Source organism: Heteronotia binoei, chromosome 6, assembly GCF_032191835.1.
Source record: "Heteronotia binoei isolate CCM8104 ecotype False Entrance Well chromosome 6, APGP_CSIRO_Hbin_v1, whole genome shotgun sequence".
Taxonomy (NCBI): Eukaryota; Metazoa; Chordata; class Lepidosauria; order Squamata; family Gekkonidae; genus Heteronotia; species Heteronotia binoei.
The window spans coordinates 89507261-89532801 of NC_083228.1; the positions used below are offsets into that span (position 1 = coordinate 89507261).

Here is a 25541-nt window from a genome sequence, read left to right on the forward strand (position 1 = left end):
ATCACACATATTGTGTATTTTGGCTTTTACACCACCATGGAAGTGAAAAGGAGGGTGATGGAGAGATGTTGCCTGCAAATATTTCTTTCTCCCTCCTCTGGGAAAAAATGCCCATTTCTCTTGTTCATAGCATCACAGAATGATCTGGGATGAATCTCCTGCCCTTTCACCAAGATCTTAGGAGTACCTTTCTCACAGTGTCTGCCAATGAACCCTCGGGTGCATTCACAGATGTAGGAGTCATCCTGAGCTTCACATGATCCACCATTCAGGCAAGGATCTGAGTCACAGGGGGATGGTGGCACAGCTGCAAAAGTAGACATAGTCTTATATGGGATGATGCTAAATGAAAACACAATCTGCCCCACAGCAAGGAGCTCAATTAAATGACATGGAAAAAGAACACATATTTGTGACTTGAGAAGCCCAGAGATCTTCCAACTCCTATTTCTTTAGCTCTTAGGGAATCTATTTAAATCTTGGTGGTGTCTACTATATCCCACCACTTAAAGATTAAATATTGAATTAACACACTTAATAGTGCACAATTAACATATGGAAGTTACTGCTACAAGATGGCCATCAGGTGGATGGCTTTAAAAGGGACATTCATGAAAGAAAGCTACCAATGGATTTATCAGCCATGATGGCTAAATGATAGCTTCACATTCAGAGAGAGTATCTCTAAAAATCAGTTACTGGGGACAACATGGGGATCCATGTCCTTCTTCTAGGACTTACAGGGGTATCTGCTTAGTGACTGTAGGAAATAGGATACTGGACTGGATGGAACACTGCTGTGATCCAGCAGACTCTTCTAATGTTCTTATGTGCAGCTACAAGATTCACAAAGTAGGTTGTCAATCACTAATGCATTGAAGCTACACAATCTCTTTTATTATAGATAAAATCATTCCTACAGCACTCCTGCAAATAAAGAAATTTACTAATCACCTTTACATGCAACATAGTGATTTGCTTAGGTCCTTCAGAACCAATTTCCATGTAAAGCTTAAATAGCAAAATAGAATCCATAAATCACTCATGTATCACTTTCACATCACAAGAAATGTCACCCTCACCCTCAAAGTTAATGTTCCATCAATTGTACCATAATTCCCAGGTTTGTACTCCATTCCCCTTAATGCTCCACCAATACTCTCTTCTCAGACACAAAGATACGGTCCCATTTAGTCTGGATGGCCCAGGCTAGCCCGATCTTGTCAGATCTTAGAAGCTAATCAGGGATGGCCCTGGCTAGTATTTGGATGTGAGACCTCCAAGGAATGCCAGGATTGTAATGCGGAGGGCGGCAATGGAAAACCACCTGTGAAAGTCTCTTGCCTTGAAGACTCTATGGAGTTGCCATAAATCAGCTGTGACTTGATGGCAATTTTTACCGCCAGTCTGCATAGGCTCTGGATCGATGAAAGTGTATGTAGTACTGGGCACCCTCCCACTACTTGGATTCCTGCACTGAGTGCAAGCCACTGTATTTCCAGATGACCTGTCCTACTTACTGTGGTTAGTGCCATAATCTGTATGGCATACACACAGGTAACTACCTCCATACTCCATACAATAACCTCCATCTGGGCACTGGGTGTTCATACTGCAAGGTGTAGCAGTCACTTCTGTGAAGGAAAGAAAATGCAATTCCCCATCACAAAACTCAAAGCAATACAGGTTTGCTTTAAAGAGACAAGCAAAGTTAGGTCACATAAGGACCAATCTTTAGCAGACACTTGTACACGATAAAGTGATGCAAGATTTGTGAGTGAGATAAAGAAGTGCCATGGGTACATGCTACAGATTCTTGTTGGAGCACATGTTCTGTCTCCTGCTTTTCACAAAGATGAAAGCTGTACTCCTGCTTCAGTCACTATTGTATTTTAGTTATGGTTTCCAATTCAAATCTTGTATCTGCAGTGTGACTTTAGGCAAACTATTCTTTCCCTCTCAACTTCAGTTCTCCCTATCTGCAATATACAAACAATATTGGCCTAGTCCAGGCCTCATTTTGGGCAGATGCTCACAGGAGTGGAGCTCCAGAACCTCTAAATTTTATTGTGCTCTTTCTTTCTTACCCCTTTCTTTCTCACCCCCTCAAATAATTGCTTCTGGGCTCCAAATCTTCTGAACTCCAAAATTTTTCAAACTTTCTAATATTTTTCCCTACAAAAAATGGGGAAATAACCAAAACATATAATGTAGACAGATGGAAATCTTCATCATGCCACTGTGGCCACATCGGAGAAAGTAATTTTAAAAGTATGATGGGAGTAAGGTTTTATTATGACAATTATAATTAAAGAAGCATTTTAAGCTAGATGCTGAGCTGATATAATTGAGTTCACCTTCCGGTTATGTCAGGGGTGTAAAGCATATGCAAATGTGTTATGCAAATGAGTTGTGCTAATGAGCTCTGGTACCTCTTTTTCTACAAAATGACCCCTGGCCTAGCCTATCTTAATGGGGTTGTTGTAAAGATTAGAACAGGATTAGAACAGGATTTTTCCCAGGATAAATGCTGTGAAAATTGCATTTTCATGTTATGGACAGTGGTAAAGTAGTCTGGAGAGGCATCACTTCCTATGATAGGTACATACACACTCCTTATCTAACAGGTTTTCTGAACAAACAAAAACTCATACAAACCCCATTTACTAGCAACATCTACACCACAAGAGCAATTTCTGTTTTAAACTACCTTCCCTTCTCTAAAAAGCTGACATCCATCTCCAGACAGAGTTAATCAGTGAAGGGCATTATCTTTCTTTAGAGATCAATATTCAGAAAGTAAATAGAGCAACTTGTCAACAACAGCTGTAATAATGCACTATTGGGTTTTTAGAAAGTAAAATATTAATAAGAAGAGATTGGATTTATATCCCGCCCTCCACTCCGAATCTCAGAATGGCTCACAATCTCTATCTTCCTGCCCCACAACAGACACCCTGTAAGGTGGTTGGGGCTGAGCGGGCTCTCACAGCAGCTGTCCTTTCAAGGACAACTCTGCAATAGCTATGGCTGACCCATGGCCATTCCAGCAGGTGCAAGTGGAGGAGTGGGGAATCAAACCCAGTTCTCCCAGATAAGAGTCCGCACACTTAACCACTACACCAAATTGGCTCTCTAAGAACACAATGAAAATGTAAAACAGAAATCAAGAGAACTTTATTCCTACCCAATTCACAGAGAAGACCAAAATATCCTAGTGGGCACTGGCATACAGTGCTGTTTCCATCTAGGCATTTCCCCCCATTCCGACACTCGCAGTCCTCTGAAAGCTCTGCAAAAAAGCCAGTGAAAAAGAGAGACTAATTAGGCTCATCTGTGCCAGCAAAAGCTGAGCTCTTGAGGCCTTCAAGACCCCCCCTCACCATTAACCAACTCTCCGTTGTTCAGGCTTGCTTTGGGGAGGGATCTGGATTAGGTTTGGCTTCAAACTTTGTGCTGACAGAACCTTTACTCCCTTTCTCATGACCTCAGATATTTACCTTAATTAACACCCAGGAGACTGAAAATTACAAACCAGCTGCTGCTCCCCACTGGAGTCATCGAACTCCACCTATCAAAGGCTCCCTTGTGGTCATATCAGTGCTCTGTTCAGCTCTAATGAGTCTTGCCGCTTCTTTTAAAATAAGTACCCCTGCACTCAACCCCATTCCCCCTTCCCTTCTGCAGATGACATGTGCCAGTGTTTCCTAGCATGGGGTAGCTGCATCCAAACAGCAGACTGCAAAAAGTCCAACTGAAGGTAGGGAGAATGTGAGATGCAGTGAGAGAATGGAGAAAACTGCAGCTTCCGCTGTACCATGGGAGAACTCTGGCACAGGAATCCTTCCATAACAACAAGAACCTCCTAATCAGCCTGGGTCTATTAATGTGGCAAGCAGCAAAGAAATGGAAGGCAGAAGTGGGCAGTCAGCAAGCTTCCATTCTCTGTATAGTAAGAGGAGCTATGAATTTCCAAACGAGAGATTGGCAAACCAACACACTGGGAACCCCAGCTTGGTTTTGAATTGTGCTCATGCTTAGGGGACAATTTGCACATCTATTCTGATGTCACAAAAATGCAGATCTCTGTTCATTTAGTTTTGGGAATGATTTAGCACGAGTAGAAAACACCAGACACTTTGCTTGGTACACAGGATTGATTCTTCACCTGAGCAACTGAGACAATTTCTGCACAAGTGCAAACCTCTGCATCAGCGTTCTTAAATAACTGAAGTCTGTAAAACATTTTTTTGCCTCTCCATTTTCTCCATGAGGCAGAAAGCATCTCAATAGATGCTTTCCGACAGAAAGAAATAGTTGTCTTCATTCTAAAAAAAATCCCATCCTGATCACAACTTCCTATAGAGGCTTTCTGTAATAATAATTTTAGAAATCCTCTGATAAAATATTGATGTAACCGAGCATTATGTGCAGTTTGATATTGAAATTCCAGTACTTACTGTCTCTGCAATCAGGACCTGAATATCCCTCAAGACAGTCACACACATAGCCTTGACTGGTTTCAAGACAAGTACCCTCATTCTGGCATGGATTGGAGACACATGCACTGGGCATTCGGGGCCCACCTACAAAACATTTGTGAATGATTACTGACATAAGAAAAGAGCTAGGTTTGTGTATTATGGAGAAAGGAAGATTGCAAAGGCACTTATTTACAGCCTCCAATGCATGAAAGTAGCCTTAGGAAGGAGGGTGATTCAGTTGTTCGCCATGTTTATTGCGGACAAGATAGACAGTGTAAACTGAGATCCAAAGCAGAAGCTTGCTAGGGGTTTTTGGAATAGTCTACACTGAAACTCTGTAAGAACATATTGAGCAAACATTGGAATGGAGTGTTTTGGTTGGAATTTATCTATGAGTACCAAAAAAGCTTTATTATGCATTGAAGGATGCCCATTACTGGGGATAAGGGCAGACAGTTCCCCCCGCACAACAAGGATATTTTATGAAGGACTTTTGCCATCAACAGAGTTCTGGGTCTTCCAGGCCAAGGTAATTCAGAGAGTTAAGTTGAAATATCAGGGACATTAAATGATATCTCCAATTATTTTTGAAGCACTAAATTTGTTTCAATATCAAGAATCTTCCTCTCACCATGCAAATCTTAAATAGCTTCTACTAGGGCTGCCAAGATTCCGCCGGGGGTGGGGGATACCCCAGTTTGGCAGCCCCCAACCCAATGGCAGGGAGGCCACCATGGGGATCCCGTCTCAAAGAGTCCCACCACCACACGACACACAAGGTGTGATGATGTCACCTGGAAGCAACATCATGCGGGGACACTCTAGGAAATCACAGAAAACTCTACGGTTTCATGAGAGGGTGCTCTAGAGTTTTTCACAATTTCCTAGAGCGTCCCTGCATTATGTGCCTGGTGCAATATGTCACTTCTGAGTGATGTCACTGCGCCGCATGCAAAAAAAGTTCCCCACTGGCAGTCAGTGGGGACTTGGCAACTCTAGTTCTGATGACAGCAACAAAAGCCAAACACAACACAGCATCTTAGACACATGCATAAAACACTTCCCCAGTTACGCCAGTGGAAAGACAATTATGAATATTCAAGCATGATGATGGACCTCTTTAATGACATGGAGGCAAATTTTTCCTTAAATTTAACACTCCTTCTCCTCTCCTTCTCTACCATCCCTGTCCCCACTGGCAGCAAAGGGCTAGATAATAATCCCACTTGGTAAAAGAGAAGCTAATTTCCTGGATGTCAGAGACGGCATCTGGTCTCATAACTGGTCTTTTTTTCTTCATTTTTTTTGGTGATGACAGTGGGTGCAGAATGATCCTGCTCACCAAACTGACAGTTGTTCCCATAGTAGCCTGGAGAGCATGTGCAGATGTAGCGCCCTGGAAGGATGTAGTTGCATGTCTGCCGATTCCAGCAGTTCCCGCCCTCACAGGCTGAACGATCTAGAGCGGAGAAGAGTAGGGAGCCTCAGTACAGCCCAACGCAGCCGAGCAACTAAACAGAACAAGTATGGGGCTGGGTTTAAGTAGAAAACCTGACAGGAACATCAGAGTGGAGAAAGAGTACAGAGTGAAGACTTCCGCCACTGAGAGAGTCTGGCATTGTGGGGAGGAGACTGCTGCCATGCAGTTATGAAATCAGGGCACCTGTTTCACAGCGTTGTCCTGTGAATGGCGCCACACACAAACAGGTGTAATTGTCCACCAGGTCCATACATTGCCCACCATTCAGGCATGGGTTGAACTCGCATTCATTTATCTCTGTAAAAGGGGGGAAAAAAACAACACTAAGATGGGTGATGTATGAAAATCAGCTGCAAACTTAGTCACAGGCACAAATACTCTAGGTGTCTGCGAATGTACATTTTAAGGGTCCTCCTATATAACAAAAACCGAACTGGGAATTGCAAACATTCAATTTCCACCTTGCATCACTAGGCATTCCCCTACTCATCAAAGAATGAGGAAGCAGAACTATAGACGTGCACTGGAACTGTCAGATTGAGGCCATGGAAACCTGGGTTCTGCATTGTCCAACTTTTGTGAGAAGACTGATACCAGTATCCCTTGCACACCTTCTGAAATCCTCCTTTCCAATGCCTGATTGAAGGCCTTCCCTGGCTGAAGGAGCTAGCACTACTTTCGTTTGCTCACCTGTCTCACAAGCTTCTCCAGTATAGCCTGGCTGGCACAGGCACATAGCTGTTCTGTTTGCTGCCTGGCATTCCCCACCATTCAGGCATTCTTTGGCTTCACATGGAGATTCCTCTGTGATGTTTCAGCAAATGAAACAAACACCAAATTAAGACATGAAGAATTTGCAGTTCTACTGATACAAACCTAAATACGCATAATATTTATACCACAGCTGCTGAATGTGTATTCCAGACAGACTGTTTTGTTTGCATGCACACCTCTTTAGTAGTATGTCTTGTCTAAACCATCATAGGTGGGCAATGAAAAGCTATGCGGAGTGTGGAAAAAGAAAGGTAGAGGATTCTATAGCTTTTCTAGGTCCACCTGTCCACCAGGATTCTGGAGAGGATAGGCTTCCATTTCAACAATTTGCAGCTTCTACGTATGATACAAAATTTCACCACAAAAAGCTAGATGAAGTTAAGCAGGACCTATTTGCTTTATGGATTTGCAAATGATTACTTGCAAAATATTGCAAGAGTTTCAAGCATGTTTGTATTTTAAGTTAAAACATTATATCTTTAAATTGTGTTTGTCTGTGTCCTTTATAATGTTTATCTCTCTGCTACCTCACACATGGCCCAGCCCCACAAAGTCCCATTTGTGTCAGATCCAGCCATGCTAACAAATGAGTTTGACACCACTGATTTAGTCCCTAAAAGTTTGTGATGGTTCATGGCTCACAAGCTGGGCACACCATGAACCATCACAAACTGCATTTTCCCTGTTCGTGCCCATCCCTACTTGTAATACTAGGAAAAGGCAATGGCAATTTAGAAACTACATGTATTTACCATTGGTGCTTTATTTATTTATGAAAACATTTATACCCCACCTTTCCTCATGGTTCAAGGCAACTTACAAGAAAAAAACCAGTCATAATATAATTACGCTAAGGGCTGTAAACAATCATGAAGATGCCTTATATTGGCCACTTACCTCTTGACATCAGGTCTATTTATGAAGTATGTTATATGATAATGTAACTATCAACAGGTGGGCTACCCTAACCAGAGCATTCAATTTGAAGATAGTCAAGATATCCCAAATTTACTCTTTGGCTCATAGTTGTTAACCACACCAGACACCGCTAAAAATCTTTCACCTGCAAAATTGGGTCACTTCCACTTCTCTCCTCTATCCAGTCTTATTCTCATCCATAGCATATTTATATGCTCCACAAGCTCTAGAAATATTCCCTGTTTTTATCTAGGAAATATTGTATAAGGCAGAGTCACAGAATGAAACCCATATTTTTCACAGCAAGATATCCTGTCTCAAGACCTGGTTAAGGAACCCTTGTGAATGAGCTCTGGCCTGGAAGTCACTGTAAGGGTCACTGCTGACAGCAGGAGGCTGCCATCGCCTGTACTTTGATGCAAAGATATCAAAGGCAAAGGATGTACAATTTTGAAATCTGCGGGATGTAAAATTTCCTGATCCAGAATATTTCAAAACTACAAGACAGCCTCCCCTGCCCTTTAATTATGCACTGCCACAGGCTACATCTTCATCAGCAATGTAGATAAAGTACACGGTAGATTAAAAATATTATTTAAACTTCATATTTTAAAAAATTAGTTGTATTAGATATCTCTTAAAATAACCTGCATTTTGTATGAATATCAAGGATCTCTGGATGAAGCAGATTGTCTGGTTCCCTGCCAACCTGGTCTCAGGCCTGTTTGTTGATTCTTTTTAAAAAATCTTTCATATATTATGAGACTGAAACAGCCTTGACCATGCTGGTGTATGACCTGCACTGAGAGATGGACTTCTCAGTGGGTTTTGATATCATTGACTGCAGTATCCTTCTGAACTGCCTTTTGAGGTTGGGAATGGGAGAGAGACACCATTTTGTGGTGGTTTCAATCCTTCCTAAAAAGTAGGATTCAGAAGATGATGCTGGGAGATTGTTGCTCTGCCATTGGCATCTGGCCTATAGGATCCTGCAAGATTCCATCTCCCCCCCTCCCCCCAGTGCCCTTTAACATCTACATGAAACTGCTGGATGAGGTCATCTGGACATTTTGGCTAGGTTGTCATTATCATGTGGATGACCCTCAGCTTTACCAAATACTTCTAAAAATCTCAGCAAGGCTGCAGTAACGCTGAACCAGTGCCTTGAGGCAGTGTTGGGATGTATGCAGGCTAATAAACTGAAGCTTAATCCTGACAAATTGGAAGTGCTACTGGTGTGTGGAAGGACCGACACAGGATTTAAAATGTCTCTGGATGTAGATGAGGTTAGGGCCAACCTCCCTCCTCCATCTTTAAATGGACTGTGTTCACTCTGATGCTGGTCTCAGACTCCCTTTTTGTGTCACCATTTATGGACTGAGTTTACTCTGGCCTAGTGTCAGAGATGCAGGACTCTTATTGTTATGAACTTTTATTATGTGAACACAGGCAAACTGCTTCTATAGACATGATAAGCAGAAAACATTTGGTATAAGAACTAACTCAACATGGACATTAATAACAAATACCCACTTTGCCTACTGTTTATAGGCAGTGGATCCTGTGTGATCTTAAGCATTTAAGCAACTGCGCCAGTTTCAATATGGACATTTTACTCTGTGGGGCCAAACAGAAAGCACCCCAGATTAGCTAAGAGGCCTCCCTGCTTGTTCATGCCATTGCTGTAACTGTGCATTCCTCCTGCATAGAAGGATTTCAGATCAGGCTTCCCCAAGGAGCTGCCAAGGCATGCAGAACACAATTGCACTCTTGTCCAAGGAAGACAGCCTTAATAGCACCTTTCACCAGAAGCCATGAAGGAATCCTGACTCCATCTTGTTGCTGCACAAGCAGTTATGAGGACAGAGCTAAGACAACACTCCAGGTGTGCCAATGCAGATGCAAATGTGAAGCGCCAGTATTTGGACAATAGAGCTTGCTGTGATGCCTGCACATAACAAAAAGACTGTTCCTGCCAGCCACTGAGAAGATTGCTGGACACAAAGAAAGGCCCAAGGAAGTAACTGCTGCTAAGGACTTAAGCCCATCATGCAGAACAACTCCAATGTGTTTGCTCTGGTGTTACAGTAAATTACAATATGTGGCTCTAAACTGACCAATTCCTTTTCTTTGTTTAAGGTAGTTTTTCAAAAGGTGAACCCATCAAGACCCACTAATCCTATAAAACTCTAGCAGCCTCTCCCTGTTCACCCCTTTTTGGTGACATAGGAGTCACATGTACTGGCATCACTACAGTATCACAGGTCAGCTGATCTATTTGTCACGCACCACATGACCGCATTACCTGAGGGCACAAATCAGGTTATATCTAGGCCAGCACATGGCAAGTTCAGTGTGTGTTGTCTTACCTTACCACAGACTTGCACCCCCAACTCTGTTGGGCAACTATCCACCTTTATGTCTTCTGCTACAAGGATCCATGGACCAGGTCATATCATCCCCCCCTTCTGCAATTTCATAAATTTCCCTAAATGTTGCATTTCTGTTTCCTAGTTCTTGTTTGTATGAATGTTTGATTGTTTATGTGTTTGTGTTTTTATATATTTTCTAAGTAAACTTTTATTTTAAAAACTATTTTACTGTTGGAGTTCCCTTCCTGAAAAACTGCACCTCCGTATATTGGCAAAAGATCTCTCCTAAGCTCTCCTAGGGTACACTAATCCCCCCATCTAAAGAGGAGTTCCACAGCAATTTCCCTAACAATGGGATTGCACTCCCCCTGAAAGAGCAGGTCTCTAGCTTGGGGGTGCTCCTGTACCCAGGTCTACTGCTGGACAAGCAGGTGGTTGTTGTTAACTAGGAGTGTCTTTTATAAGATTCAATTGGTCAGCCAGCTGCCACCTTTCCTGGGCAAAAAAACAAACAAACTTTGGACACTGTAATGCATGCCCTGCTAACATCTAGATTAGATTACTGCAATGCTCTCTATGCAGGGCTGTCTTTGAAAAGAATATGGAAATGTTACTAGGTACAGAATGCTGGAGCTAGAGAGAGTTATAGGAACCATTTCCTTGCGTCTTGGTTCAGCCACATTGGCTCCCAATTGGTTTCTGTGCCAATTCAGAGTGCTGGCATTGAACCAGCAATCCCTATATGGTTAGTGGCCAGCATATTTTAAGGACTGCCTATACCCAACTGCTATAGTCATTTTCTGAGGCTCCCATCTGAGGTTAGATGGGTGGCAACCTGAGATACAGCCTTTTTAGTCATAGCACCAAGATAATGAATTCCTTCCCCAGGGATATTAATCTGTCTCCATCTATCACTGTCTTCTGCCAGTGAGTGAAGACATTTTTGTTTCATCCGGTGTTTTGTCAATGATCCCGCCATATTACCCTAGGTTTTAATAGTTGTTTCTGTGTTTTTACAAATGGATTTTGGTTTTGGTTTAAAACTGGTTTACTAAAATATTTTTATATTGTTCTGTTTTTGTTAGCCACCTTGGTTGCCCTTACGGGACTAAAAGGCAGGATATGAATTTTGTAAACTGGCTCCCAGAATACTTGCATGGTGATACCATTCTCCCCTCCAGTTGCTGCTCAGAATTTATCTTTTCAACAGTTCTTTTGGTACAACTCCCCTAGTCCCCACCCTCTTCAAAAACGAGGCCAGAATTTATGTTCATTTCAGTTATGTACACACTTTATTTCTATTTATCCCTTCTACTTTCTTCTCCTTACTCTGTTATCTTCATCATCTCAAATGTTATACTTTAAGGCTTAACCTATTTGGGGGTAGAATCTTCTTGTACTCTGAACAACACTACACAAGCAGACAAGGTGATAACACCATGACTACCACAACTAGCCCATTTCATTTGAAGATCAATAATAAAATCAATTAACCCAGTTTTTGCAATCCCTCCTGAAAATACTGGTTGTAGCCTGTATACTTACACACAACACTTACACTGTATCTGTATACTTATACATGACATTGTACTGTCTTAAAATTCTGTAACAAAGAGGCACTAGGACAGGTATATGCTTTGCCCACCTAGTCCTACCCATAAACCTGATGTCATCATACTTGCCATTACACAATGCTGCTCACCAATTTCACATGTGGCCCCTTTGAATCCTTGTGGACACAAACACCTGAAGCTGCTGATGCCATCGATACAGGAGCCTTCGTTCCGACATGGATTAGAAGCACACTCATCCACATCTAGAAAATAATTGATAAGACAAACTATCTGCCTTTAATTTTCCCCCACAGTAATATGTTGATCTGGAATTCTGGATAACACCCATTCCAATGGCAACAGTATGAATGCCTCCTCAGAACCATCTCTTTTTCCTCAGGACTCACCTATGGCTTGCTCTCAGAGACAAAACATATTTTCCTCCCAAATTCCAACCAAGGGCCAAACTCACAGGGCAACATATATACACATGGATGCAATAAACAGACAGTAATATCACAAAGTCAATAAATATATGTAAGCCTTGTTAAAATATTTATTATTTAAAAATGTGTTACATGTTTTCACCTGCATAGTGGGCCCTGCCTAAAAATACTGCTCTTTAGAGGAGGTGCTTCCTACAGGAAGTCTGGGTGAGTGGCTGCCAGGCAACAGGGCACAAGAAGGAGAGGGTGTACTCCAAGAGGGAGAAGGAGCCAGAGAAGATGTTGAGGTGTTTTTTCCTCCTGCTGGAGTGGAGAATTTCTAAAGAAGTTCCTGGGGGAAAACAGCAGAGGAATAGATCTCTTCTGGAGTGAGAGGTGCCTTCTCAATGATTGTTAGGAAAAGTGACTTCTTGATGACTGTGTGAAAAAAGTGACTTCTCAGTGACTATGAGGAAGAGTGACTAGAAGGCTGTCTTCTGTTTATGCCCTAAATTTGGGACTGTCATATATAAATTTATTCATACTGTTTGTTAAAGTTCCCATGCTGACCTTATTGTTTCCCCTCACCTTTCAATAAAGGTATTTTGTTTAAATGTGTTCAGCTTTTAAATGAGGCATCCATAACTCTGTGACAGCTAATCTAGCCCTTTTAAGGTAAAATATATAAAACACTCATGACAGAATAAAGCAAAAGACTGAACATGTTTCAACCAAATTTTTACTAGTGGTCAATTATCTCCAAACAGCAGTTCAACATACTTCTCTGTCAAAGAATGTGACTATACATACAAGCACATGCACACACTCACAGAGAGAGGGAGAGAGAAAGAGGATATTGTAGTCTGAATAGAGCTTTAAAAACAATACCCAATAATATTTCAAAATTGCTGGTAAAATAGCTGTCCCATTACATCAAATGCATTCAATATTCTGTTTATTTTCAATAACACTAGCATAGTTGACAAGAAGCCCCATGGTGCAGAGTGGTAAAGCTGCAGTACTGCAGTCTGAGCTCTCTGTTCACAACCCAAGTTCGATCCCGATGGAAGCTGGGTTCAGGTAGCCGGCTCAAGGTTGACTCAGCCTTTCATCCTTCTGAGGTTGGTAAAATGAGCACCCAGCTTGCTGAGGGGAAAATGTAGATGACTGGGGAAGGCAATGGCAAACTACCCCGTAAAAAGTCTGCTGTGAAAACATCGTGATGCGACGTCACCCTAGAGTCTGAAATGACTGGTGCTTGCACAGGGGACTACCTTTACCTTTTTTAGCATAATTAAGAAATTCACTAAAATTTTCAGTCGAGGTAGATTCTGAATTGTCATGAAACCGCCACAAATATTGATTGGGAATCTTGCTCTGCCTTCATCTGGCTAACAAAAGCATGTACAGTCAAGCAGTCAAATATCAGTTTCATTAGGCTAAAAAAGCCACGAAAGCAGGAAGGGCAAGCTAGTTAAAACCAAAGCATAGTTCCTACTTTTAAAACAATGCTGAGTCAGACCACAGGTTCTCCTGTCCCAATACTATTAATTCTGAATGGCAGTAGCTCTCCGAGGAAGTAGTGTTTCCCTTTTAACTGGAGATGCTAGGGGTTGAACCTGAGATTTTCTGGATGAAGGAGAGATGCTCTACTTCTGAGTTATGGTATGGCCTCCTCCCCTCAAAACTGTGAGCAAGACTCACCAATATGGCATCGCTTTCCAGTGAAACCAGCCAGACAAGAACAGGAATAGGAGGGATTCCCTGTGACGCAGTCCTCAATACACTTTCCTCCATTCTGACAAGGACGGAGTGTCAGACACACAGAAGCTGCAAGAACAAAGGAGTTCACAATTCATCAGATGTTGACATCACCAGAATATGTTGCAGCAACAATAATACTGGACTGAGCCTATTATCATGTATCCTATTTGGTTTGTAGCTAACAAACTGACTGGCCTCATGAATGGAAGAGTTATATTTATTTTAAATGATTCATCTCAACTCAGACCATCTACATGTAAACTGGATTGAAGTTTAATAAAAAAAATTTTTTAAATTACCTATAGAAACTTATCTCTCTGTCTTGTTGACTTTCAGCTGCTTATAACAACTGCTTAAATTCTAAACCTTGTTTCTGTTTATGCCCTTCTTCATCCATTGTAAAGATGGTCCTCTGCAATGGACCATGTTCATCTATTCCCAGGAACTTTTTGCCTCACTGTATGACACTGGTCTTCTGTGAGTGGAAATGCGCACTGCGAGATGAATGCTCTTCACAGCAGAGCACTATGGAAGCAGAAACAAAGCTAAGGAATCAAGGGAATATTTTTATTTGATCAGTCAATGAATGACTTGCCCTAAATGATGAAGATCAAAATGATGAATTTTTAATCCCAAATCTAATATTCATCTTAAAACAACTTTCTTTCATCAAGTAAAATTTTAATAAGAATGACCTTCTCTCCTTTTAAATCCTGAGTTTCTGAAAGACATTCATACACAAAACAGTTTCAGCCAGTTTTATATCCTTAGGCTCACCCCATTTTGTATGGTTGTACTCTTTGTTATAAATTTTTTAAGACAAACCACAAGAATCAAGATTAAGCATCAGTATAAAGGCCATCAAAATTCCACGCTATTATGTTTTTGACAACATTAAAATTATTCCAGAAGTTTAAAGTCTTCAAGAAAAATGATAAAACAGTCAAAACAGTTCTTGGGACTCAACCATTCAATATGCTGGGAATTCCATCACAAAGGTGACTGAAAAACCACATGTGGGGAGAGCTCATTCAGCCCAGGACTATATGAAATCAAGGCGCCCCACCCCCCTCGAAATAATGTTTTCATAACCTGGGACAGCCCTAGCAAGCTGCTATTTGCTCTGTTGTGGCAAAAATTCATATATTGATACACACCCACAACCTCCCAGACTGAATCTGGTCCCCTGCAGACTGAATCTCCTAGAATGAATCTGGTCCCTGCATGAGTAATTTAAACAACAACACTGGGAACTGTTCATGGGATTCTCAATGTCTCATGTTGTGGAGCACCTTAGAACCAACAACAATTTATATCATGAATATGATTAGTTCTTAAGAATTGTTTTAATTAAATTACGGTTGTTGTTATAATATGTTGTAACTTGCCCTGAGAGTCAAATTGAACAAAATAAATAAGTAAACAAATCGATGACATTTCCAAGAGGGAAAAAGGCTTTTTGAAAAAAACCTCAAGCACTTTCAAAGCTACCAGAAAAGCAGTATATACATATTTTAGATAAATTGGTGGGGGGGGGGAGGGGGAGATATGCAGAGAGGCAGATAGTCACAGAACCAGATAAGAGACGATCCCAAACTAAGGAACTGCTGATTGAGTAAAAATTGTTGACTGAGTGACACTGACTTTAAAAACCATATCCCCAACCACAAATGTCTAGTTTCTTATAAAACAGGGCAAAACTTTTAATTTAACTGAAGACCATGTGCCCTGCTGGATCAGAGCAGTGGTCTATGTAGCCCAGCATCCTGTTCCATACAGTGGCCAAACAGCTGTACTGGAGAGCCAGCAAACATGCATAGAGGCCAAAGCCCTCCCTTGATGCTGCCTCCTAGCACTGGTTTCAGAGGATTACTGCCTCTGAATATGAAGTTTTGTTCTTCTTGGCAGCTCTGGATCCTTAGCCTAGATCCAGCAATATATTTCCACCAGTGGAAAGCATGGGGTGGCATGCTTTTACCAGTTACCTCCTCCCTTTGAGGATCCCTAAGTGGCCTGTCATGCCATTCTTTAGCATCCTCTATCTCTCAGAAGCAGCATTTTGGGGGATTTAGTGAGCCATGGTGCTGGGGGTTGATAGCTGAAGATAAGGAGCAAGGCCGGATCTAGGGGGGGGGGCAGAGGGGGGTGCTTGCCCCGGGCGCCAACGGAGGGGGGGTGCCAAATTGGATATAGAGTCCATTGTGTTCTATGGGACCATAAGATGGAATGGCCCATAAGGGGGCATCATTTTTTAATTTTGCCCCCCCCCAACAACATGTAGATCCAGTCCTGATAAGGAGGGAAGTCAGGATTACTGCTACCCTCAAAATATAAGGGAAGGCCAAACTGAGAAATCTTAGGGAAGTACAGACTCCCCTTCACAGCCCTAGCCTGAGCTACTAAAGGTACATGGATGTTTTAAATGAGCCTTTCAAAGGGTGCCATTTCACAACTTTACATCACTGTAAGCAGGGCTTTTTTCCTGTGGGAACACAGTGGAATGGAGTTCCAGAACCTCTTTGTGGAAACAAACTTCTCAGGAAAAAAAAGTTTAAAACTTTATGAGGGGCACATGTGTGTTTCTCCATTTCTCTCTTGAGAGTTTGGGCACCTGTATTTTTTTTTTTTAAAGCCCTGACTGTAAGTAAGCAAAACTACTTATGGAAAAATGTATTTTAAATAGGAACTGCTAACTGATTACTTGTTAATTGATTCATAATCTTTTAGACTGAGTAATTAATCCATTACATTTATTTAAATTTGCAAATAATAAAGCCTCAATATAGGGGCATTTTTGAATTATTTATGAAAATATGAGACAACTTGCAGTTTAATTAAATAAATCTATCCTTTCATATTCCCCCACCCCATACTATCTTTTAATTTTCTTTTCTACCCCTTATTATAGTAACTATAACACAGCATAACCAAAATAGCCTAAAAAAATAAAGAATGCCCTTAACTCAGTGCCACCAATTCAAATTCATTCTCACTAATTAAACTTGACTACCACTTATCAATTAAAGATTTAGTTGATTAAATGAAGGCTCAAGGGGCTCATTTGTGCCTATTCAGCCTGGCCTTCTGTCTCATTAATCTCTTCATTGTTCTATTTTGTTTCACCTTTGAGAATAACTAAAGAAACCTTCACTGTCACTGGCAGAAAAAAAAATCACTGGTCCCCAGTCAAAGATATACTCTAAGTTTCATCCAATAACAGAATAATGCTCCCATGATTTGCAATTTGCACATGGACTCTGCATCCATGCATCCCATGTCTTGTTGGCCATATCATTCCACTGTTTTCATACCCAGGGGGGTAGTATTCAGTTCCCCCCCCCCCTTTCCACACCCAAACTGCATAGCTGCTGCCGCCTTTCATTGGCACTAAGATTCTCACAGAACAAGTAGAAGGGCTGGAAGAATTGGTTTGGTTAAATAAACCTAACTGCTGTCCTCTTACTTGTGTTGTTGCAGCCCCCCACTTGCACCTGGGCATCATCGATTCTGAACACCCAGCGCCCGGGGATACCCACATTTGTCGTCATCTCCACGTCAACAATGTCATCAGTGCGGGATCCGGGGATGTTAAAATACCGTTTTCCATCACCGGCATTGAAACCTGCCTAGGAAGACAAGGGCAGAGAGTGAAACCTCTCACTGGTGAAAGCAGGCCAGCTGTGGGAAAAGACAAGGGGCTTCTCTCTTCCACCATGCCCCAGTGCCATGCAGAGGAATGGACTGCAAGAACATAAGGAAGGGAAGCATCAGGTTTCCCTGCACAGGCTAATTTTACAACCACTTTCCCATCTGAAATTTATCCTTTTGAATTGAATGCAGAGTACAGCATCTAGCACTACAGCAAGTTTGATCTGAAAAGCGGGTAGATGTTTGTAGGACTGAGACTACAATTATTTCCTCTTTGCCCTTCTGGATGTTCTGCCTAGACAGATTCAGTTTAGGCTCCAGATGTTTTCTGTTCAGAACACAGTTTCTTTGAGGCCAGCCCTGTATATAGTCCCTTGCCTGGTCACCACTTTTGTTTGTTTTTTGGTGAGTGTTTATGTGTGCAGATGTGTGCGCGCGCATGTGTGCATGCCTGGAAATCATGGCTGACTTCTGGCGACCCCTAGTGGGGCTTGAATGTTCAGGGAGGTGGCTTGCTATTGCCTGCCTCTGTGTTTCAGCTCTGGTATTCCTTGGAGATCTCCCATCCATGCACTTGCCAAGATCAGCCCTGCTTAGCTTCTGAGATCTCACAAGATCAGGCTTGCCTGGCTATCCAGGTCAGGGCACCTTGCCTGGTCACTGCTGAAGAGAAGCATCTCTATACAACCAGTCAGAAAAGCTTTGCAGAAGTTGGATCTTTATTTCTTTCCAAGGATGCAGGCTGGACAGGTTAGATACTGTTCTTATGGACAAGTATCTTTTGTAGGTCTATTTCTAAGGCTGGTTTGAAGCAAGCATTCTCTTTCTATAGCACCCATTGCGAAAGAACCCTGATTTTAGCTTCTGCGATCACACAGATTAAAAAACTAAACAGGCCAGCATCCTAAATAGTATCCCATACTGTTTTGCATGTCAGTTATGATTAAAGATCTTGACTATGACATGTGCTGAACTGTCAGCATTAAAAGAAAAAAGGAGAGGGGGAGATCAGATGGTCCACTTATTGCAACCCTTCTCCCAAATGGCTCTTGGCATAATAAAGCTTTAGCAATCCCTACACATTCATGACTCACTTGCTGGAAAGCACACAGAATGCTGAGCCTATTTTCATCCCCATTCATCTGCACAGGGTGAATCCAAAAGACTCTTGGACTCTCTCACTCCTTTCCATGAAAAACGAGCAAAACTCTGCTAGCTCAAGCCAAGCAGCAGCCTTTGCCATGCTGAGCTGCGAGGTGCTCGTGCCGAGCCACTCCATCCCACTGCGCATTACAGCAGCACGTTCTTGCAATCTTGGTCACAAGCCACTGCCTGGTGAAAACTTTTCAACTTCCTCTCCCTCCCTCCCTCCCTGGCTGGGGATGGGTCAGGGTGTTCCTGAAGCACTGTACAGTATCCAAAGCATGTGGTTACTGCTCTGTTTACAGTCATAAAAGTCTGCACTTCTGAATTTCTAGGGTTGAAACTATGTCTGTTTCCTTTACACCTGTGATTTCCTGCTTACTGGAGACTCTCAGATCCAGAGGCGGCAGCCAGCCAAGCATAGATCAATGAGTGGTAAGTTTGCACATTCAAACAGCCACCAGTTAAAAGAAGGGAAAACACACATATAAAATTAAAATGAGAAAAGCAAGGGAAAGCTGTACTTGCTACAACTACATGCTGGATGGATCTTAAAAATCTGAGGCTAGGAGGGGAAGGAACTACAAGGCATGGGCAAATGCAAAGCACTGTGACTTTACTATAACAAAGCTCCCTATATGATTTTGGCATTGAAATGCAAGGGAATGTAACTCATTATTACTAATGCTAGGAGTTGAGAGGTCAGGGCACCTTGTTGTTTCATGATCCTAATATGAAATAATGATTAAAAATAAAATAACACTAAAATAAGCCAGTCTAGAAGAATGTGACTGTGTATTAGAAAGAAGACTTGCTTGAAAGATGTGATCATGGAGTCTACCTGGGCCGCAATGCCTCCCAGGCCTGCTGAATTTCCCCCGCTGCTGGCATGCATGCCAGTGGTCCAGGTAACTGACTCATAGTTGAAGATAGTGAAGGACAGCATCCCATCAGTAATGAGGACTATTTGGAAAGTATTTACCTTAAAAAAGGACACACAAACACAAAATGGATATCAGAACGAACTGCAGCATTAGTGAAAAACTGTTGTGAAGACCTGAATCACAGACTCTTTTATGCCATTCAGAATTCAGCTGCTACTATTTTCAGAGCACAGCAGTTGAATGGAAGTCTAGAGTTTTAGCATCAGAGTGGTTTTCAGCAAGGGTGCTGGCACACTACACTTTTTCATATGAGATTCACATTCTTGTTCTCTTTGTAGCCCATCCTACCTCAATCATACATACACACACAAAGCCCCCTATAAGATGTGTGTGTATTTGTGTATAGGCATCAAACCAATCCACATACCGGGGAATGTGAATTTCCTCCAAAGAAGGTGACCTGATACCAAGTGGCTATAAATACCCACTGGGCAGAGAACTCTGGAAATTCTGGGAAATATTGCCAGATGTCCTTAGTGGCTTTCTCCAAGATGGCTTGGTCCCTGGTTTCCCGGTAGTATACTTTTCCTGCACGCCGATTATCTACATCAGCCCAGAAAGCTGCAACTACACGCCGGTCATTTGAGATGGGAAAAGCTACTGGTGTAAATTGGGACACCTCTCTCAGAAAGGAGATGATTCCATTGTTGTTTACCTAGAAGGAAGAACAATAAAAAAACAAGGTCAACAATCAGGAGATGGAATAAAATCAAATTTCCTCCGCACTGACTTTTTACAAAAGGTGACAGAAAACGACTATGTCCTAGGGCTGTTCTCTTATATGCCTTCCATTGATAATTAAAGAGCTGGCAGATCACATGAAATTTCAGGGACACACCCCACAACAGAGGTCTGATACTTATTTTAGAATGATATTTTTAAAAATAAAAAATGTGTTCCACTTCCTGGACTCTGAAGTGCAGAAATGCCACTTTCCCAAGTGCCAGTGGCTACAGACAAAAAACTAGTTGCCAAAAAATAGCCAGGGAACTGCCTTTCCCCTTCAGTTATCTTCCTTCCCACTCTCTCTTCCCCTGCCACTGGCTTGCTGAATCTGAGGGCTAGAAAGCCATAGCCCAGGGGTCTGGGAAGGAAAGCAGAACAAGCCATACCCTGTTCTCCTGCCGGAGATGGGCCAAAGGAAAGAGGAACAGCTGAGAAAACTGCAGCAGCCACAGAGATTTAAACAAACAAGGTGCAGTTCATTTGGGTCACTCTCGTCTTAGAAGGCAGTAGAACTTAGCAGTCACTTTTCTTGTTTTCAATAGGCAAAGGGTTCATTTTGAATGTATCAGTAGAAGGAGAGCGTATTTTGCTCCCTCTTTGATCTCAGGATGATTGCTGTGATGTACACCCAAACAGGTCTGCTGGAGCAGGAGCCAAACTTCCTCCATTCTGAAGGGAAACATTTTCATTCCTTTCTGCTCTGTAGAATATCATCCCATTCACATAATGTTGTTGATTCTAATCACACACTAGACTGCACTAGTAATGACCTTCTAGACTTGTGCCATAACCAGATACATTAGCTTGACCTCAGGCACCTCTGGCTTGACCATTCTTTGGACAATTATTACCTTCAGAATTTGGGTAAGCGTTGCTGTTAATTGCACCCATAACGAGAACAAAAGAAGAGTTGCTTGTATTTGCAAGAACCCCAGTAGGATTACAGTGTTTTATGCTCCCGACCCATCTTGTGAAATCTCTGCAAGTAAGGACTCAAACAGACATACTGTTTCTATTTTAAAATTCTTGGCAAGAAAAACTGGTTTAAAATAGCAAAGCTGAGTGGCCACTGAAGGGTTAACCCTCCAGCCTTCCCTATACAGCCCCTGAGGCAAACTGAGGCTTCAAGCTGCATTTTAGGAAAAGACCTGAATTGCATGTGATCTTCGTTTTGTCCATACCACCAAAGCTATAGATCAGCTTTTCAGAGTGTCTTTTCTAGGACATCACCCTGAAGTTGTCTGGAAAGCACTTTCCCCTTTAGTATGGTGAAGACAAAGCAATGGTGTCACCAAAAACAGGATTAAGGTGAAGGAATGTAAGATGCTTCCTAACATGTTGGGGGAGAAGCAGACAACACACTGGCCATTCCCTTCCCCTCCCCTAATGTTTCAGGTTCTGGAACCGGGCGGCCAAACTTGCTTAATGTAAAAGTCACACAGAATAAACTTCAGATGTTTCAGAACCGCAGGACATGAACATCAGTTGTTAGACAGCCGCAGGACATGAACATCAGATGATTGAGAGATGGAAGGAAGCAAACAGATGGGAGGAGAAAAGAGGGAGAGAGAGGTAGAAAGAAAGCAACTTTAACTTTAAATGCATCCTCCAAGCCGCCAGCTGGTTTTGCTTGGCCAAGTACCGGTAATTCAAAGAGACAAATGCCTTCTCCAAGCCAGCCAACAGGGCAGTGTGGGCTTCAAGAGCCACATGTGGCTCCTAAGACACAGTTTGACCACCCCTGTTCTGGAACAATACCAGGAACCAAAGGCTAACTCAGATTCACTAGTATCAGGCACTGGTGGGCTTTTGCAGAAATTCACCTGATCTCTCCTATTTTATTTCATGTCTTGTAGCTTTACAATAGTTAAAGATTGCCAGCTTTCCAAAATCATACCAGGACCACTGGGAGGGGTTTGCTAATAGCTAAAGGGCTCCTGACCTTAAGGGTACAGCCATGCTTAGACTATATATTTTAGAATGCAGCAAGGGAAGGGTGGGTGTTTGCAAATTAGAATGTCTCCTGAATTAGAAACTCCCTGCATGCAGAAAAAGATTGTAGTAGGAAAGTGGTTCAAGCCCTCTTCACTGGCTTGTTTGCTTGCTTGCTTTTAACATGAGAACATACGGGAACGCTCATCTGCATGTGGGAATGCTCATCCTTAGGGCTGCCAGCTCTGGGTTAAGAAAAATCCTGGAGATTTGGGGGTAGAACCTGGGGAGGGCAAGATTTGGAGTGGGAAGGGACCTCAGCAGGATAAAATGCCATGGATCCAACCCTCCAAAGTTGTCATTTTCTCTTGGGGAAGTGTTCTCTCTAGTCCAGAAAGCAGTTGTAGAATGGGAGATCTCCAGGCACCACTGGAGTTTGGCAGTCCCATCCCCCGCTCACAGCAGGGAATGGACTAGGTTATGTTCTTATTATCCCTTCCTACTCTATCATCAAACATAGCCCCATTTGTTGCTAGTTTGGATTTGCTTTTATAGCATCTTATACACTGATAATTTGGTTAATATTTTAGTAATTTAATACATTTATGGTGCAGGTAGTTGTTCTTTTGGTCAAACAAGAACAACAGGCTCCAAGGCTGGCAACAGCATTTCTTAGAAAAGAAGTAAATGGGTCCCTCAGGTAAACTGCAAGCCCTGTAGAATTTGTGTAGGATGTAATGCAAAGCCTTTGTGAATTGTTTTCCCTCTACCATGGCATTCTTTTTCAAAGACATGGTGTTAGTAAGTGAGCCTCATGTCTGATACACCATCAGTCCCCTGCTTGCTACCAAAGGGAACATTTTGCAAGGAAGCCCAGTTCAGCTTAGTCTCTTGCCCCCCAGGAAGCCTCTCTGACTTAGTGACTCCCGCGTGTTCCATGTGCACACAAAGATCACTCACTTCTCTGGAATTAGCAGAAACCACAAACCTTCTGATCTGTGGCCTGAACAGAAAGCAGCAGGAAAATTCTGCTGGGGAAAGAAGCCTAGCCCTTGTTTGTGGATGGAATGCGGTCTGAGATGCAGGTGTGACATCGGGGTGGGGGAAGGGTTGTTTCACCCTGGTGAGCAAACGGAGAGCTCAAATAATGCTTTGTGTGTGTCCACAACTGGCTGGTCATGGGCTTGGAATCTCAGCACAGCCTGAGAATCACAGCATCATTGTGCAGCCGAGCAGCACAAAGTGAAGGTAGGGTCCAGTGCCTCTGCTGATGTAAAGCAGATTGAAGAAAGATTAACCTAGGCATCATAGCTGGGAGTGCACAGGGCTTGCTGGCATTCTGCTTTGGAAGACCACAGCTGAAAGAGGAACAGCTATTGTCCAACAGAAGCAGACATAGTAAGGGCCCGTTCCAATATTACATTTCTGTTCTAGGGTTAAAGATAGTCTGTGATCATTGAATACATACTCAATGCAGGAAGTGCTAGGAGTCAAATGAGATGCAATAAGGGCAGCCTTGTTTTTTGTTCTGCTGTATTTACATATAAAGTGGAAGATGGTTAATATCAATACCTAAAGGAGTTTGCGGGTGAGGCAAAAGGACCAGTGTTCCCTCTAAGCTGAGTTAGCATGACCTGGCTCACAGTTTTTTAACCCCTGGCTCACACATTTTTGTCCTAGCTCAGGAAGGATGGCCTCAGAGTGAACTAATTTATGCAGTAGCCAAATTGCTGCCTCACAACTTTAATGCTAGTAGCTCACAAAGCAGAATTTTTGCTCACAAGACTCCACAGCTTGGAGCACTGGAAAGGACCCTTCCCCCAACCTTACCTCCCCATTTTCTGCTGCTCAAAGCATATTTCCCTAGCCTGGATCCAGCAAAACATCCTACTCAGGGGTCATTTTGCAGAAAAATAGGTGGTGGAGCTCATCTAGGGATTGTTATGCAGTGGCACATACTATTCAATGGACAAGAAGGTGGAACTCTCAGAAGGAGGTGGAACTCTCAGAAAGGTTCAGGAGCTGCGTTCCTGTGAGCTCCCACTGAATCCAAGGCCTGGTCTTACTTAATATAGTTCTTTGCTCAGAGACATTCAGCTGTGGACTGGCTTGTTACAATTCTGATTAATCCCAGAAAGGTACAATCAAAGGCTACCATTACAACCAAAGGCTACCAACACTAACTAATTCTAAGACGGGGGGGGGGGGGGATGAAAAAGATGCCTAAAGCATTCTCACATTGTACTGGTTTCTTAAAGTCACCCTTTCTTAATTCTAACTGTTCTTCACTTTGAATGTACAAATATATAAAAACAAATTAATTGCTTTATTTGCAATCTGCCATATTTACAGTGTTGTCTGGAATGCTTACAGAAATCTATATTGCAGGTCATAGAGTTGATTTTAGGAAGAATAAAGACAATATAATGCTAGGAAAAGTTGAAAGCAGCAGCAAAAGAGGAAGACTGACATGAGATACATTGACTCAATCAAGGAAGCTACAGAGGAAGTCTGTGAACAATAAGACATAAGTGACTTCACAGAACTCAACACACATGTTGGGGAATATGTTGCCCAAAATAACTACGGAATTTCCATGAGCCTTTGTCACCTCTGGCAATACATATGAACATTAATTCAACAGATTTAGAACAGCATATTTCAACCCAATCCAGTATTTGGAAATCCCACAATTGGAATTTAATGAGCTTTCAGGTTTGTATTAGATAGACTTCATGGTAGGTATAAGGGTGGAGGGTGAACAATGGGCAAGAATGCATCTAAAGGAATGAGATCCATTTAGAAGGAAAGCAAAGCTTTTGAGTCCTCATTATCTCACATATCAATAATTTGTTTAAATGACCCAACAACGCCCTATTGCAGCTTGGTTTCTTTACTCAAACATGATTACTACCCATACCAGCTATGCATCTCCACATTTTGCAATGTAAGAGCCAAAGCAAATGTGAAAGCAACGTTTCTAGTTGATATGGTTGGCTGGTGTTCCAAGACCCTAATTGGACTCTGTCGTTCTGAGACCCTAATATGGCAGTGACTTATACAGTTGATAAACAGCTCCTGCACATGCTCTCCTACATGAAAAGGGTCTGTTTTACTCCCTTGTACAGTAAGAAGATTAGGTAACTGGAGAGATAGGGAAAAGTGGATTCAGACATCAGATGAATCTAAATGAACGTGGGATAGAGGCCATTTAAGGGTTTAGTCAACAGTGGTGTTTGCAATGAAGAAATCTTGCTTCCCCACCATAGTTGCATTCACAGAGTTTATCCAGCCAGTGAGGGGCTTATTCAGAGCCCAAAGCATTCTAGAAGAATCCTTACTGCTCCACTGTATCTTGTATGCAAAATACTTTGAAGG

General features: G+C 42.3%; 1 protein-coding gene across 2 annotated transcripts in view; it reads right to left on the bottom strand.

Annotated features, from left to right (window-relative positions):
- SNED1 (sushi, nidogen and EGF like domains 1) overlaps positions 1 to 25541 on the bottom strand; it is an 89626-nt gene that overhangs the window by 37004 nt on the left and 27081 nt on the right. The window contains exons 2-13 of one of the 2 annotated variants that reach the window (XM_060242100.1): positions 19873 to 20160; positions 19403 to 19543; positions 17234 to 17396; positions 13711 to 13836; positions 11731 to 11844; positions 6655 to 6768; positions 6148 to 6261; positions 5827 to 5943; positions 4461 to 4586; positions 3188 to 3292; positions 1521 to 1634; positions 188 to 307 (exon numbers count right to left, since the gene is read on the bottom strand). In XM_060242100.1, coding sequence (XP_060098083.1) covers positions 188 to 307; positions 1521 to 1634; positions 3188 to 3292; positions 4461 to 4586; positions 5827 to 5943; positions 6148 to 6261; positions 6655 to 6768; positions 11731 to 11844; positions 13711 to 13836; positions 17234 to 17396; positions 19403 to 19543; positions 19873 to 20160 — 1642 coding nt within the window. Of the gene's footprint in view, positions 1 to 187; positions 308 to 1520; positions 1635 to 3187; positions 3293 to 4460; positions 4587 to 5826; positions 5944 to 6147; positions 6262 to 6654; positions 6769 to 11730; positions 11845 to 13710; positions 13837 to 17233; positions 17397 to 19372; positions 19544 to 19872; positions 20161 to 25541 lie in introns of those variants that run through there. The other variant, XM_060242101.1, reaches the window with a different exon arrangement.